Source organism: Cynara cardunculus (genome assembly GCF_001531365.2).
Source record: "Cynara cardunculus var. scolymus isolate 2C chromosome LG 9, CcrdV1, whole genome shotgun sequence".
Taxonomy (NCBI): domain Eukaryota; kingdom Viridiplantae; phylum Streptophyta; class Magnoliopsida; order Asterales; family Asteraceae; genus Cynara; species Cynara cardunculus.
The window spans coordinates 8001052-8015035 of NC_037536.1; the positions used below are offsets into that span (position 1 = coordinate 8001052).

A 13984-nucleotide genomic window follows, 5' to 3' on the forward strand; every position below is an offset into this window, starting at 1 on the left:
CCCCACACCAACCCCTAACCCACCACTGACCACCATTACACTAGTGTCGTCGTCACAGCTGCCACCCCTAACCCGGCACCCACCCACAACCACCCTGCCCCACCCCATGACCCAACCACCTGACAACCACTCCACTAATGATAATGTCGCCGTCACAACTACCACCCCGCCACCACCCCACCGACCACCATGCCAATACCCATCCACGTGGGTGGTGGGGACGGGAGAGACCGGGTGGGTGGCGGGGGGACGGGGGTGTCGTTGGCAGGGGTGCCACCCACCCCCACCACCATGCCACTACTGTGTAGTCACAGCTACCTCTATAAGGAAGAGGTATTTTGCATCACTAACGTGCTAGTTGCCTAGATGACTAATACTTTCCCTTTTGCTTTCGCTATTCCTACTTGTTCTATGCATATTTCATGGTGTTGACTGCATACTTCAAGCTTTTTTCAACTTGCCAAAACCTCTTTTATTGCTTTTATTAGTTCTACACTTAGCAAAAAAACACAAGGCAGGGATCTTCCTCAGACCCGACTTTGCGTAGAGGAAAGATTGCATCCATCTTACCCTGCTCAGACCCACTTCGCATGGAATTCACTGTTCGCTTGTTTGTATGTGTACATATATACAAGGGAAGGTTCAAATAAGAAAGGCAAAAAGGTTATGAACGTACGAACAAATGATTCATGTGTTCTTAACCTTACACCACTAGGCTCCTTCACGTGTACTATCACATGTGATAGGTGTTCTTTATGTGATAATCCATCATATGTGATACTAAATCAGAGACACAAGCGACCTTTTGCATGACCTAGGTCGCATGGCATGTTGTCCACACACCACTAGGTCCCCTCACATGTATTATCACATATGAGAAGGGTGTTCTCGCATTCTCGTAAAATGAAGGTGCTATCGTTTGAACCCTTCCATATATATATATATGGTTTGGCACATCATATGGTTCCTACTTTCAAATTTATGAATTCGAAGCAACTTTTCTACAAGATATCATCTGTTCATCTCCACCATTCTTCGTCCATTTCTCCCTTTAATATATCCCTTCTTGTTCTATTTAGATGGATGAATGAAATTAGAGAGTTAGGGGGAAAGGGAGGAAGAGATGTGCTTATGCCAGAAAACAGCAGAATCTTACAGGGATGATGCCATCAGCAATCTGTAGCTTGCAGAGCTCTGTAGCTGTGATCTTGAGCTTCTCAGCCGCCTATAAATGAGGAAAAAAACTATATAAGCTTTGAGCATTATATGTTATCAATATACCAATAAAGACAAGAAGAKAACTGTTTCACCACCTTTGGAGAGGCTTTAGCAGTCTTCCACAGAATTGCTGCACATGCTTCGGGGCTATACCATGAGAAATTAAATAATTTTAGGGATAAAAATAAAAGAAATGGAATGATTTAGCAACAACACAACTATCTTTACATAAGTTTCCTATTTCCAAAAAACTGTAATTTGATTGGTTGATTTTGGAGGTTAGATATAGCTGTAATTTAACTTGTAATAAGACATGCAGACAGATTAGAAGAAAAGACTATAAATACAAACACTGCAAGAGAAAAACCCTCCCACTTTGCTGAGGATATTAAAGGGTCTGTTTGGTTGGATGAAACGGAATGAACAAGGTAATGGAATGTGACATTCCATTCCATTATCATGTTTGATCTSTGCTTGTAGAAATGGAAAGAGCCATTCAAACATGTTTGATATGCATGAATAGACGGTTGAATTCAATTAAAGTATTCCTTAATGAAATTAAATTATGATTAAAATTGGAAATTACTATATAAGTTGCATCTAAAGTATTATATGGTCATTTATAAATAACTTTTTTGTTCAAATTCAATATATATTTCAGATAATTTAATAAATAGCCAAAAGCAATATTTGTTCAATATTTTAAAGGTTTCTTTTCTTAAAATTGAACTTTGTAATAATCATCATGAATTATTTACTTGCTCAATCGACAAATAGCCTCAGGTGTTTTGCTCTCAGGCAGCCATGAAATTTCAACTATAAAAAGATTACGAATTCATGTGATCATGATGCCGCAAGATCTAACCTACATTTGTACTTTGTAGTAAAAGTTAGAAAATTTTCTAGTCACCTGGCAACATAGAAGACTGCATTTTCAAGCATTAGCAGTTTATTAGCACAACCAATTGCCAAAGCACCTCCAGATCCACCTTCACCAATCACAATGGAAACGATTGGCACCTAACATAGTCCTTAAATTGTGGGCAATGGCTTCACCCTGCATAGAAATAAATTAACCKCCAAGTCAAGCACTGTAGAAACAATAATAAAAGATAATTAGCTTTATATATGTATCTACATACCTGGCCTAGTTCCTCTGATTTAAGRTCAGCAAATGCCCCTGGAGTATCAATGAATGTGACAATAGGGAATCCATGGTGGTCTGCATAGTACAGCATGCGTAGAGCTTTGCGGTAGCTGTAAGAAACATAGCATCAATATTAGCAAGACTTCTAAAACCAAACCAAACAATCAAAGTATATCCCACCCGCAGGTGGGGCCCGCCTGCGGCGGGGGAGGGGGGGTTACACAGACTTGTACTCTACCGGGAGAGTAGAGCAGCTGTTTCCATGAAGACCCCAGCTTGCAAAAAGTGTGAAAAATTAAGTTTGCCCAAAAAAGACCAAATAAATTGAAAGAAAGAGAGAGAAATGGAAAAAGGAAAGAAGATTAAGGCTAGAGAAACATAAGCGGCACCATGTAATATGAAAAGAAAACAGGATTTCTAAAAAACACATTTAGAATTATTGGATGAATCAAAAATTCTGTGCTTTGAAGTATCATATATTAACATAACTTGTCTATAATGTAAATCTATAAGATCTATTGACATTGATWTCACCAAGAGTAGCTCCAAATAACWTATATTGCTACCGATCCAATATGCTTACCCATGTGGTGTAGGCATWCCGAAGTTGCGTTGAATATTCTCTTTGGTATTTCTACCCTTCTGATGACCCATAAACATGAATCGCCTGCCATCTATTGTTCCAATACCCGTCACTATTGCAGGATCATCATAGCCGCCYCGGTCACCATGAAGCTCAACAAACTGTACATTTTGATTTAAAAAAGGGTCTATCATGTGGGATTCTTTCAAGTAACTTTTTAAGTTTTCAACTTCAGAAAAATTAGAGAGCTTTGAGAGCATCAAGTACCAGACCTTATCAGTAATGCTGAAGACATGATCAAGAAAAGTAGGCCTGTTWGGGTGTCGTGCAMTATTAACCCGCTGTATGGGAGTCAGATGTGTATAGAGATCTTTAAGAGCCTGTAAATGAGTACATAAAAAGATTAASCAGAYGTGACTGATCAGCAACGTGACTATTTAATTATAAATTAAAAGAAATCCCCGGGAAAGAAGATCCATTTTAAAGATCTGTAATAGCTATAGGCTGTTTGGAKGGTTTCTACCAAGTCCTGTATGGGAAAAGTTGTTTGTGTAGATTAATCTGTCTATATAGATCGGGAAGGTTTTTGTTRGAAGGGTTTTTTCATAGATGAAAGGCACGTTTTTTAATTGAGAGGGGGAGGTTTGGAATCTTTTTGGCTTTCTGCATAAAGCCCCCCCTAGAAGCTTACTGAATAAGCCACTTTCTATATCATTAAGCCACTACTAAACAGTCATATATAGCTGACTGAATAAGCTGTGAGTCCCATTAAGCTCATTAAGCTGCTAACAAACAGACCCTTAACTTCTAAGTTCTAACACCCATCCAAGGGATTTAGTTGTTATTACCAGTTGTCTACTTCATCATCACAAGGGTGGGATGGACAACGACCTAATGCAAATATATACAATAATATTTCTATTCCAAGCACAAAATTTATCATGTCTGCCTTTCAGGTGTAACGTTTTTTTTTTTGAAGTCTTCCTCTTTTTTATATTTCTGCCAAATCCAAATAAGTAATTGAACCTGCTGATATTTGTTCTCTAATGAGATGATTTGATCACTGAAGTCCAAACCAGTTTCATTAGCCATCTTTTGCACCTGCATACAAACAAAAATTAAATTTTTAGACATCTTCCAAATCTTACTACAAGCGACGACATTAGAGTGGTTTAGGAGGCTTTACATCAATAATCTTCTTCTGTAGATCCATAAGAGGCTTCTCAAATTCCAAGGTAACTGGCTTCGGCTTTTCCTTTAAAGGCTTAAACGGGGAAAGATGACTAAGAACTCCACCCTTAACATTGGGATCAGGATCCTGGGGCCACGGGTACTCGTGCTTCTTCACCTTCCTAACTTTTGCAGAGACACTTAAACGTTTCTTACTTGTGCCAGTATGTCCTCTGCCGAGCGTTCTTAGTGGTACACCATTAACACCATTACTAGAGCTTCGAAGAAGCTCTGAAGCTGCAAKTCCGGAAGACAWMCTCCCAGAAAAKGAAACCGTAGACTGAGATACTGAAGCCATCTCTGGACCCAAAAGTATAGCACTTCAAATTCTCACCCTAATCCACCCACAAACAACAAAGTAAATCAAATGAAATGGGAAAATATCAAAATACACATCAAGCTGAAAGCAGCTTCATAAATATAAATACTATAAAAGGTCAGCATTCTAGTTGAACTCCTACCAAATCCCAAATTTTATTTTCCATAAAGTCCACTCCACCTAGGTTAGCTAACTGTAGAAAATCTGAAGAATTCGTATGCAGCTAAAGACAATATACGTAAATATGAAACCGAAATCTTCTTCATTTCAGACTAATCCAACTTATATATATCTCAATCAAGATCTTCACCCTGATAGGAAATGTTTTCCTTGTTTAAACTCCCTGCATACTATAACTGTTTTCTAGTAAACCAATTAACAAAAAACATTCAAGCAATTGGATGCTATCAGAAAAGGAATTCAAAACCAACACCGTCTGTTGAAATTGGTCAGAGACTCCACATGATTCAGTGTCGTTATTAACCTAATCAGTGATCAATTAATGAGAAAGAAAATACCTGGCTGAGAAGGGCATTAGGGTAGAACTGGGGACAAGCCGAGAGGCAGAGGAGAGGCAGAGGCAGAGGCAGAGACAGAGCGTCAGATAGATCGAGGCTGAGAGCTTGAAGGAGAACGAGAGTCGTGAGTAAGAAACACCTGGTATCGATGTTACCAATGCTGGCTTTCATTGTTGCCTACTTCTTATGATTTTCAACCCAATTGTATGCATTGTTTGTTGCACTATTATTTTAAACAAAAATAAATATCATATAATTTTGATATACATACATACATATATCTATATTATATTATAAAGTTTTTCACAAAAACTATTAAAAATCATTTTTATACATGAAATATTGTTTATTGAAACATATTACTTAAAAATCAATATTACAAGTATATTATGCATAAATACAACTTATTAAAGTTCTATTTTTGAATTTGTGTAACTAACTGCAGATAAACATAATCAAATACATAATAAACATCTCGTTTTAAATATAAAAATTTAAAATATAATTAAAACAATCACTGATTTCTAACAAAATACTTAATTATCATTCTTATAAAAGTTATATTATTAAACAAAAATAAATTACATTGTTAATAAATCTAAATTGAATTAAAAAATTACACAAAAAACAAGAATTTTTGACTAGTTAATTTAATAATAATATCGATATATATTTTTTTTAAATGTATATTTCATTCAAAAATAAAAATATTATTGTTTTCTAAAAATCAGATAAAACCGTATTATATTGACAGAAAAAATGAATAAAATAAAACATTAAAATCGAGATATATCTCGTTGCATTTTGGGAATACCCTTTTAATGTGTATGTGTGTGTGTATATATATAAGTGTGTGTGTGTGTGTGTGGTGGGGGGTGTCAAGTTAAGGCGAAAACCATAAAAAATTAAAAAAAAAATAAACAATCTAATAATTGGTCATCTGGACGGTATACACATGAGCATACAAGTTTTAAGCAATATGTTCGGTATCCACATATGCATAACATGCAAACGTGCATAAAAACCAAAAAAAATTCAAATTATGTGTATTTAAATGTGTGCATACCATCTAAATGAACTGTTATCAGGATGTTCTTTAATTTTTCATTTTTATGGGTTTTTCCCTAACCTCATATTCTCTATAATTTCTCTAAAATAGATAATAATTAAAAATCAAAATCTCTAAAATAGTTTTTCATTTTCTTTAATTTAGAGAATTTGTTGGAGATGTTCTAACAAAGTTTTTTTAGTATAGTCTTGGTTGATGTAGGATAAAGTTTCAAATTTTCATATTTTAACTAGTAGCTTGCTAATCCTGTAAAATTTTATGACAGAGATACTGGTTTATAAAAAAATTACGACTAATCAAATAATAAGCTTGGCATCAATGTCGTCTGATATTATAAGATCGTTCTGCTACCTTTTAAAATCAGTAAAAAGTGGAAAATTTTGAAACGTTGTTACATTAATTGAGAAAAAAAAAAAGTTATCTATTAAATAAAAGTGAAGATAATTTTCATTGCATTTTGATGCATTTTGTCTTAAAATATTTGTTATTGCAGTATATCTTGTGAACTTTTTTTTTATAATCAATAATAGTATTTACTTTGGTAAAAAAAAGACTTAGGGCTTGTTTGTTAGCAGCTTAATGGACTTAATGCGACTAACAACTTATTCGATCAGGTATATATGACTGTTTGGTAGTGACTTAATGATATAGAATATAACTTATTCAGTAAATTCTATGCAGAAAGTCAAGTTTTTTCCAAACATGTTCCTCATAATTAGAAAACATGTTCCCTTTGTCTATAAAATAAAAAAAAAAACTCTTTCAAACAAAAACATTTTAATTCTATACAGACATATTAATCTATACATACAGTTTTATCTATCCATGACTTAATGAAAAACTAACTAAACAACACCTTAAAACTATCATCTAAACTTGACTGCTCCACTTTTTTGAGTTCACATCCAAATACGTTGATCCAATATTATGTCTTGGTAGAAAAACACTGTTGTACGATATATAATACAAACTCTTCATTTAGACAAGACGTATCCATCCAATGCCTATCAACCGGAAAAAAGAATGGAGGGTTCTTAGCGGGTTTGACTCCTGATCACAAAATCTAGAAAAAGTAATATCAAAATTACGTATTAAACCAAGAACCATAACAAAACCAATGAATAGATGCTTATCGTCCAAACAAAAATGTGTTGTCAATATTGTATCGTTGTCTTCACAATGAAGAGAGCACAACGTCGTGTAAACCGAACAATTGAATAATGCTCCCCAATGTTAACGTCTCAAATCCACGAACATATGCACAAAATCATATATCGATGGAGTAAATATATCATACTTGTAACCAAAACTGATAAATTTTGTTTAGAACAAAATAGATAAGAATATTTGACTTTATCGAAATATAAAACCAACTCAACTTCCATAACAGATTTGTTAACAAAAACTGATAAATAATATATTTGAAATCCAAATCCCCCAAATCCATTTCATTTCTGCAAACCAAACTGAACCTTAAATTTCACGATCATATCTGTCATAGATCAATTTATACCTTCAAGTCTATGGTTATGCCTTCGTAAATGCATAGAGGCAATCGGTTAAAGTTGATGTCGAAGTGAGAGAAGCTTTTAGAATCGAAAGTGCCTACATAATCAAATAAATACAGATGTTTGGTTAGATGTATAAACAGTAAATAATAGAACCGAAAATAAAAGAAACTGCATAATTTTACATAATAATCTCATTAAATACTCTGTTAAGATGTCCACGGACAGTTAAGCATCCCAAAACGCCCATGTTTTTGTAGAGTGTGGCGTATGTAAGAAATCTATAGTTCGTTCTCTCTGTTCTCTACGTTAGTACTAGAATTTCTTTTTGTTAAACGTGGGTGTTCGGTCTAACTTACACGCACCTCGGCTAATCCCAAGGCCGTAAAGAACTGAACAGCCAACCAGGAAAATCCCGGTGACCTTGTAGGACTCGAACCGGTGACCTCTGTAAAAGTTCTTTAGAAGGCCAAATTTTATTGTCAGTTGAGCTAATCTCACTAAGTTACTAGAAAATTTTACCTCTTGTTCACCGATGCTCACTTCCAGAACCTCAATATCACCAACAGGAATGCCAAGAGTGTTGAATTTTGAAATCGTAGAAATAGATGGTGGGAGCGATACTTCGAGATCATCCGAGACGATGAATGTTGGTTGCTCCTTCGTGAAACTACCTAACCGTGTATTTGCTGCGTAAATAGGCAGAAAATCCGTCACACGAAGATAATTAGCTGCAATCGTCGGGGAAAGTAACATGGTCTTGACATCCTCAGATTTCAAGTAGTTWCMATCTCCTAAACTCGAAATACTATTGTACAGATTATCTATAGCCATCGGAGAAGAATTATCCATCGTTAAACGTTTTACAGCGCCCAACGGGATCGTTAGAAAGCTGAAGAGCAGTTCTATAAAAAACTTCTCGACTTGTGCACATAAGACCTTCTTCTTTGATTTCTGGACGAGTAGTTTCATCGTCTGAGGCTGGACCGATTCACTTGACGGCAAATGTGAACTACTTGGTGTCGAATTCGTGATGCACGATGAACACGGGAACGTTTTACTTCCTCCAAGAACGAGATTCGTCAATGGATTATTTGTTAACAATGACCACTTGAGTAGATTTGAAAACTGAAATAGTAATTGAAGCCGGTGTCAGAACGAAACTGTTATAATATGTGGAACCCCTTTAAATCCAGACAAATATAGAGCCTAGATGGACTGTGTCTACACTACAACAAAACTAGGTTTACAAGACGCCAAAAATGTTTAAGTATCCCAATAGACTACTTTATAGGAGTTCATTTTATAGGATCAGACGTCTTATCTAAGAGTGTCGCAATAAGTTTAGGACGCTTTTGGGTGTCTTAACAAACTTTTTAGGACACTTTTAAAATAAAACGTTGTATTAACTATTTTATATGATGCTATTTGAAAAAGTGTATTACAAAAACAAGTGTCATATAAAAAGATGTGTTCATAGAACACTTTTCAAAATGTTCTACAAAATAGCTAATGCGACTCTTTATTTTAAAACTTATTAAGATATCCAAAAACGTCGTATATACTTATAACTAACAATTTTAGATAAGACGTATTATTATTTGTCCTATAAACTTAAGATATATAAAACGATCTATTATGACACTTGGACATTCTTAGCATCCTATAAACCTGATTTTGTTACAGTGCTAGGTGGACGTGAGAGTCCAACCGATGATTTTCTTAAAACATACACACCGATAATTTAACCAAAATGTTACCTCTTCCAAGCCGAATACGACAGTTCTCTCATCTAGCAAATCAATGTAATCGACACCAAGAGTGTTAAAGAGTTCGATGCCTCTGTCGAGCAAGACGGGTATAATGTTGAGATCATCCGTGATGAGGAACGATCCCTTCTCTTTTATCAACACCGCATCACCATGATCATCGTCGTTAGAATCATCGATGGTTGGCTTCATCTCGTTTAGATTTACTTTCAGTTTCTGACAAAGATCAGCCGATGAATTTCTTGGATTAACCAACGCAACTTTACACTCCTCGTTGGAGAAACGCTCGATGTCAAGATTCACAACACTTTCGTATAGAGACGTCAAGCTTCCAACTTTTACATTCTTTTCGTCCTCGTGATTGATCGAGAGTCTTGCGATTTTTCCCAGCGGCAAAGTGAGAAAACTGAAGAGAATTTCGACAAAGTCTTGATCTGCTTCCGCAAACATCACTTTTTTCTTCTTTTTGTCCACGAATACTTTCAGGCAAACTGATCTCGCGTTGCTTCCCATCGGTCTGTGATCAAGCTAACCACCTTTTTCGTGTCTTCGTCGTCTGATTGAGACCGCGAAAGATTGAAATGTGATTCGGGTTTAAATGGATTTCCAGTTTCTTTGTTCAGACTCACACTTCAACTAAGATTCTCATCACTTTATTCATTAGTGAAGCAAAACTAGAAGAAACTTTCTATGTTGGTTTGAAATCAAGTTATGTTTCCATTCAGACAAAGTATATGCCATACCATGATTTGTAGAACACCCAACCAGATACCTTACTCAGATTCTTGGGTGATGTGTGCTAGTCTATGGGTGGGTAATTGTTCTTAATCAAATCAGACAAGCTAAACAGACGTCAGCCTCTCCTCAAACGGATTCATTTCTAAAATCATTCTAGTATACAAAGAAACAGATAAAGATAAACCAAAATAACCTATGTAATAGAAGCCAAGTCTAAGTCGGTTGAATCACTTGGTTGATGTCATGATGATGTGCGCCAAAATCAAATCATGGATTAGAAAGATTAATAGATTGATGGAGTTCTTGAGTAATTTCAAAATTTGGAKACCGTCAATATCAAATGTGTGTCGATATGTTCAATGGCTTTAGTCGTCGATTTTGATTATGTTAAATGTTAGGCTTAGGGATATATCTGGATCATAGCCAATAAGTTAAAAAAGTTGAGCTTGCTAATATTAAAATAGATATAGATATATATATATATATATATATCTATATATTTGGCGGTCGGTTTGGTCCAAACCGCCCAAAAAAGGTTCTAAACTGCAGACCGGACCGGACCGCCCGGTTTTGCTATTTTCCAAACCTGATCGGACTGTCAGACTGCTCAACGGCTTTTTTGAACATCCCTATGTTTAGCAGACCAGAAAAAGGAACAAATGCCTTTAGACCGGGCTTTGTTTTCTATACAATTCATTGGGTTAACTCATTGCCCCTTTGTTAGTTTTGCAGCTACCGAATGGAGGACTTGTAGACATTTCATTAATATTAATAGAACATATGCAAACAAAGGGCAAATATCCAAATATATTACATGAATTATTAGAACTAAATATAGTGAGAATTACCTACATTGTACATCAAAATTAAGTTTATAGGACATCTCCAATCTTTAAACGTCTCAATAGAGCGCTTTATAGGACTTAATTTATAGAACCAAAATATAAAGCGTCCTATCTAAAGGTGTTGTAATAAGTTTATATGACGTTTTTGGGCGTCTTAATAAGTTTTTTAGGACATTCTCGATACAAAGTATCACATTAACAACTTTATAGAACATTTTTTAGAAAGTGTCCTACAAACTCATTTTTTATAGGATACTTGTTTTTACAAGACAATTTTTCAAATAGTGTCCTATAAAGTTGCTAATGGGACGCTTTATATTAAAAGTGTCTTAAAAAACTTATTGCGACGTCAAAACGTCATATAAACTTATTACAACGCCTTTAAATATGACACTTTATTTTTTTGGTCCTATAAATTAGGTCTTATAAAGAGGTCTATTAGGATGATTAAAAATTGGAAGTGTCCTATAAACCCAACTTTATTGTAGTAGTAACAATTTGGAGGCAGTAGCTACTTCATCCCAAATTCAACCGCCGATGTCGCTCGATCCAAGCGTCTTTGATGGACGATAAAGAGGCTAAATCCATAAAAGTATAAAAGTAAAAAAAAAATAGTAATTTTTGCAAGCAAAACGTTCATAAACCCATTATGCTACACATTAGTGAGAATAATTACTTAGTAAAATCATGATAAAGCTTGGACACAAATAACATAGTAGATTGAAAGAAACAAAGATAACTTTGTTGATTCTTACCCCGGTTTCCGCTTTCACATATTTATTATGCCGCCATTGCCAATGATATGCAGTACAGTTAGCTACACATTATTTAGGATGATTACTTAGTAAAATCGTGGTAAAACTTGAACACATATAACATAGTAGATTGATAGAAACATATATAATTTAACATCCCGGATGCAGTCCTGACTCCTGACCAAGAACATCCGACCTGTTCTCCATGTACAAATCCCGGCCCCTAGAACTGGTCTCGGACTGGCCAAATTGGTCCTAAACTTTTTCATCAAAGTTTAACTTTCAACATAAAAAAAAAACTTGTTTGAAGAATTTTTTATGTATGATATCTTATTGAAATCTGCTTTAAAATCTCTAATGGGTCATTTAAATACACTTAAAATATTTTTTAAATCTTTTTCACACAAAAAAGTTATAAATGTTTCTATAATTACATTTTTTAAAGTTTAGTGTTGTAATATTTAAAAAACTTTAAGAATGAAATCTTGAAATCCCCATCAAGTATGATTAATTTATAACCTTTACATCATCGTACTATCTAAACACACATCCGAATGAACAGAGAATAAACCAATCATATTAGAATTCAATAGATCCTTTAAACAATACCAAACAATAAGTCTTCACTACTTCTATGAGTCAAGAAAAGTGTGGTCAGTTTATGACATATTCGAAAGTCCCATACCTGGTCTTCGAGCAAGGCCGGCTTTGAGTTTTCATAAAAACCGTAACTGGCCTCGGACTGTCGGTCAATAACTGGGCCTTACCAGCCCTGGGCTGGGCATGGGCCCATTTTGGCCACAACCAAAAGGAAAGCGATCGAATCATAGAGGAAACACACAACCAAAAAAGAGCCCATGTACTGTAAAATTTTTAAAAAGAACGCAGCAAAAAGAGAGAAAAAGATCGGTTTTAGAGGAAGCCTAAAAATTCAGCAAAAACAGGATCATTCCAAATATACAAAACTCAAATAAAAATTTAAGGTTGTTAAAAGAAACAAACAAAAAAGAAGACTATTCCCATAAATACCAATGCAAACATTTTATTTTAGAGGCTCCATTTGTTTGTTTTGCATCAAGGACAATTTAACCTTTGTGGTCAATAGATCCTTTAAACAATACCACGCACTAATTATACTTATACGCATCTGATCTCACAACTACAAAAATCTCATGTGAAACCAATATCATATCAAAGATAGAGCAAACCTTTTTCTCGATGCCCGAGGTTGTAATTGGAGCACCACCAAACAACGGCAAACCCTGGCTCATGGGGGACGATTTTTCGTACCATAGACCAAGTTGAAGAGGAGAGAAAACATAGAACCGTTAAGTCTACTTATACCCATCTAATCCAACAACTACAAAAATCTCATGTGAAACCAATATCGTATCAAAGATGGAGCAAAATATAAAATGAAACATTAAAATCAAAATGTATCTCGCTGCATTGTGCGAGTACCATTCTAGTATATATATATATATATATATATATATGTGTGTATATGTACTAAAACATATATATCTAGGTTTTTCTGAACTAAAATCACGTAAATGATAAAGATCCACTGATAAATTTCATTCAAGTAAGCTTTGCAAATGGCAGTACACAAAGTTGAATGCACCAGTGTAAAGGATTAACATTGTAAAGGATTAACATTAATATCAATACAAAACAGAAATATCATGACTAGATCTACCAGCAACACATGTATTGGGGATTTAAGACGACGGTTCTGCCTTTTGTTTCCTTGTAAATGCAATGAGGCAATCAGTTAAAACTGATGTCGAGGTTAGTGAAGCTTTGAGAATTGCAAGTGCCTGCATAATCAAGGGTGTAATGCATATAAAACTAACTAGAAAATGTATTCATCATTCATGTTTCTAAATGATATATAGCTTACCTCTTGTTTACCAATGCTCACTTCCACAACCTCCACATCAGGAATGCCAATTGTGTTCAACACAGAAATTATAGAAGTAGATGGTGAAACTGTTACTTTCAGATCATCAGAAACAATGAATGTTGCATGTTTCTTGAGGAAATGACCTGAGCATACTCTTGGGTCATAAATCGGCAAAAGTTCAGTAACACGTTGATAATTAGGTGCAACCTTTGGGCTAAGTAACATGGTCTTGACATCTTCAGATTTCAAGTATTCTCCATCTCCTAATCTTGTAATACTCCCGAACAGATTATTTATAGCCAACGGAGAAGAATTATCCATTGTTAAACGTTTTACAGTACTTAATGGGATGGTTAGGAAGCTGAAGAGCAATTCCACA

At 35.0% G+C, this 13984-nt stretch overlaps 2 protein-coding genes and 1 pseudogene across 2 annotated transcripts; all 3 read right to left on the bottom strand.

Moving 5' to 3' along the window:
* Positions 1–4989, bottom strand: part of LOC112518237 — a 7398-nt pseudogene extending 2409 nt beyond the window's left edge.
* A 2622-nt stretch (positions 4990–7611) lies between these two features.
* On the bottom strand, positions 7612–9885 carry LOC112517732. The gene is made up of 3 exons (XM_025125111.1): positions 9353–9885; positions 8115–8720; positions 7612–7689 (listed from the first exon to the last, which is right to left on the bottom strand). Exons 1-3 carry the CDS (start codon positions 9872–9874, stop codon positions 7612–7614), a joined length of 1206 nt encoding a protein of 401 aa, XP_024980879.1. The 5' UTR covers positions 9875–9885.
* Positions 9886–13254: 3369 nt separating this feature from the next.
* Positions 13255–13963, bottom strand: LOC112518700. Its single transcript, XM_025126486.1, has 2 exons — positions 13603–13963; positions 13255–13519 (listed from the first exon to the last, which is right to left on the bottom strand). The coding sequence occupies exons 1-2, from the start codon at positions 13924–13926 to the stop codon at positions 13421–13423; spliced, it is 423 nt and encodes a 140-aa protein (XP_024982254.1). The 5' UTR covers positions 13927–13963; the 3' UTR covers positions 13255–13420.
* Positions 13964–13984: the final 21 nt, after the last annotated feature.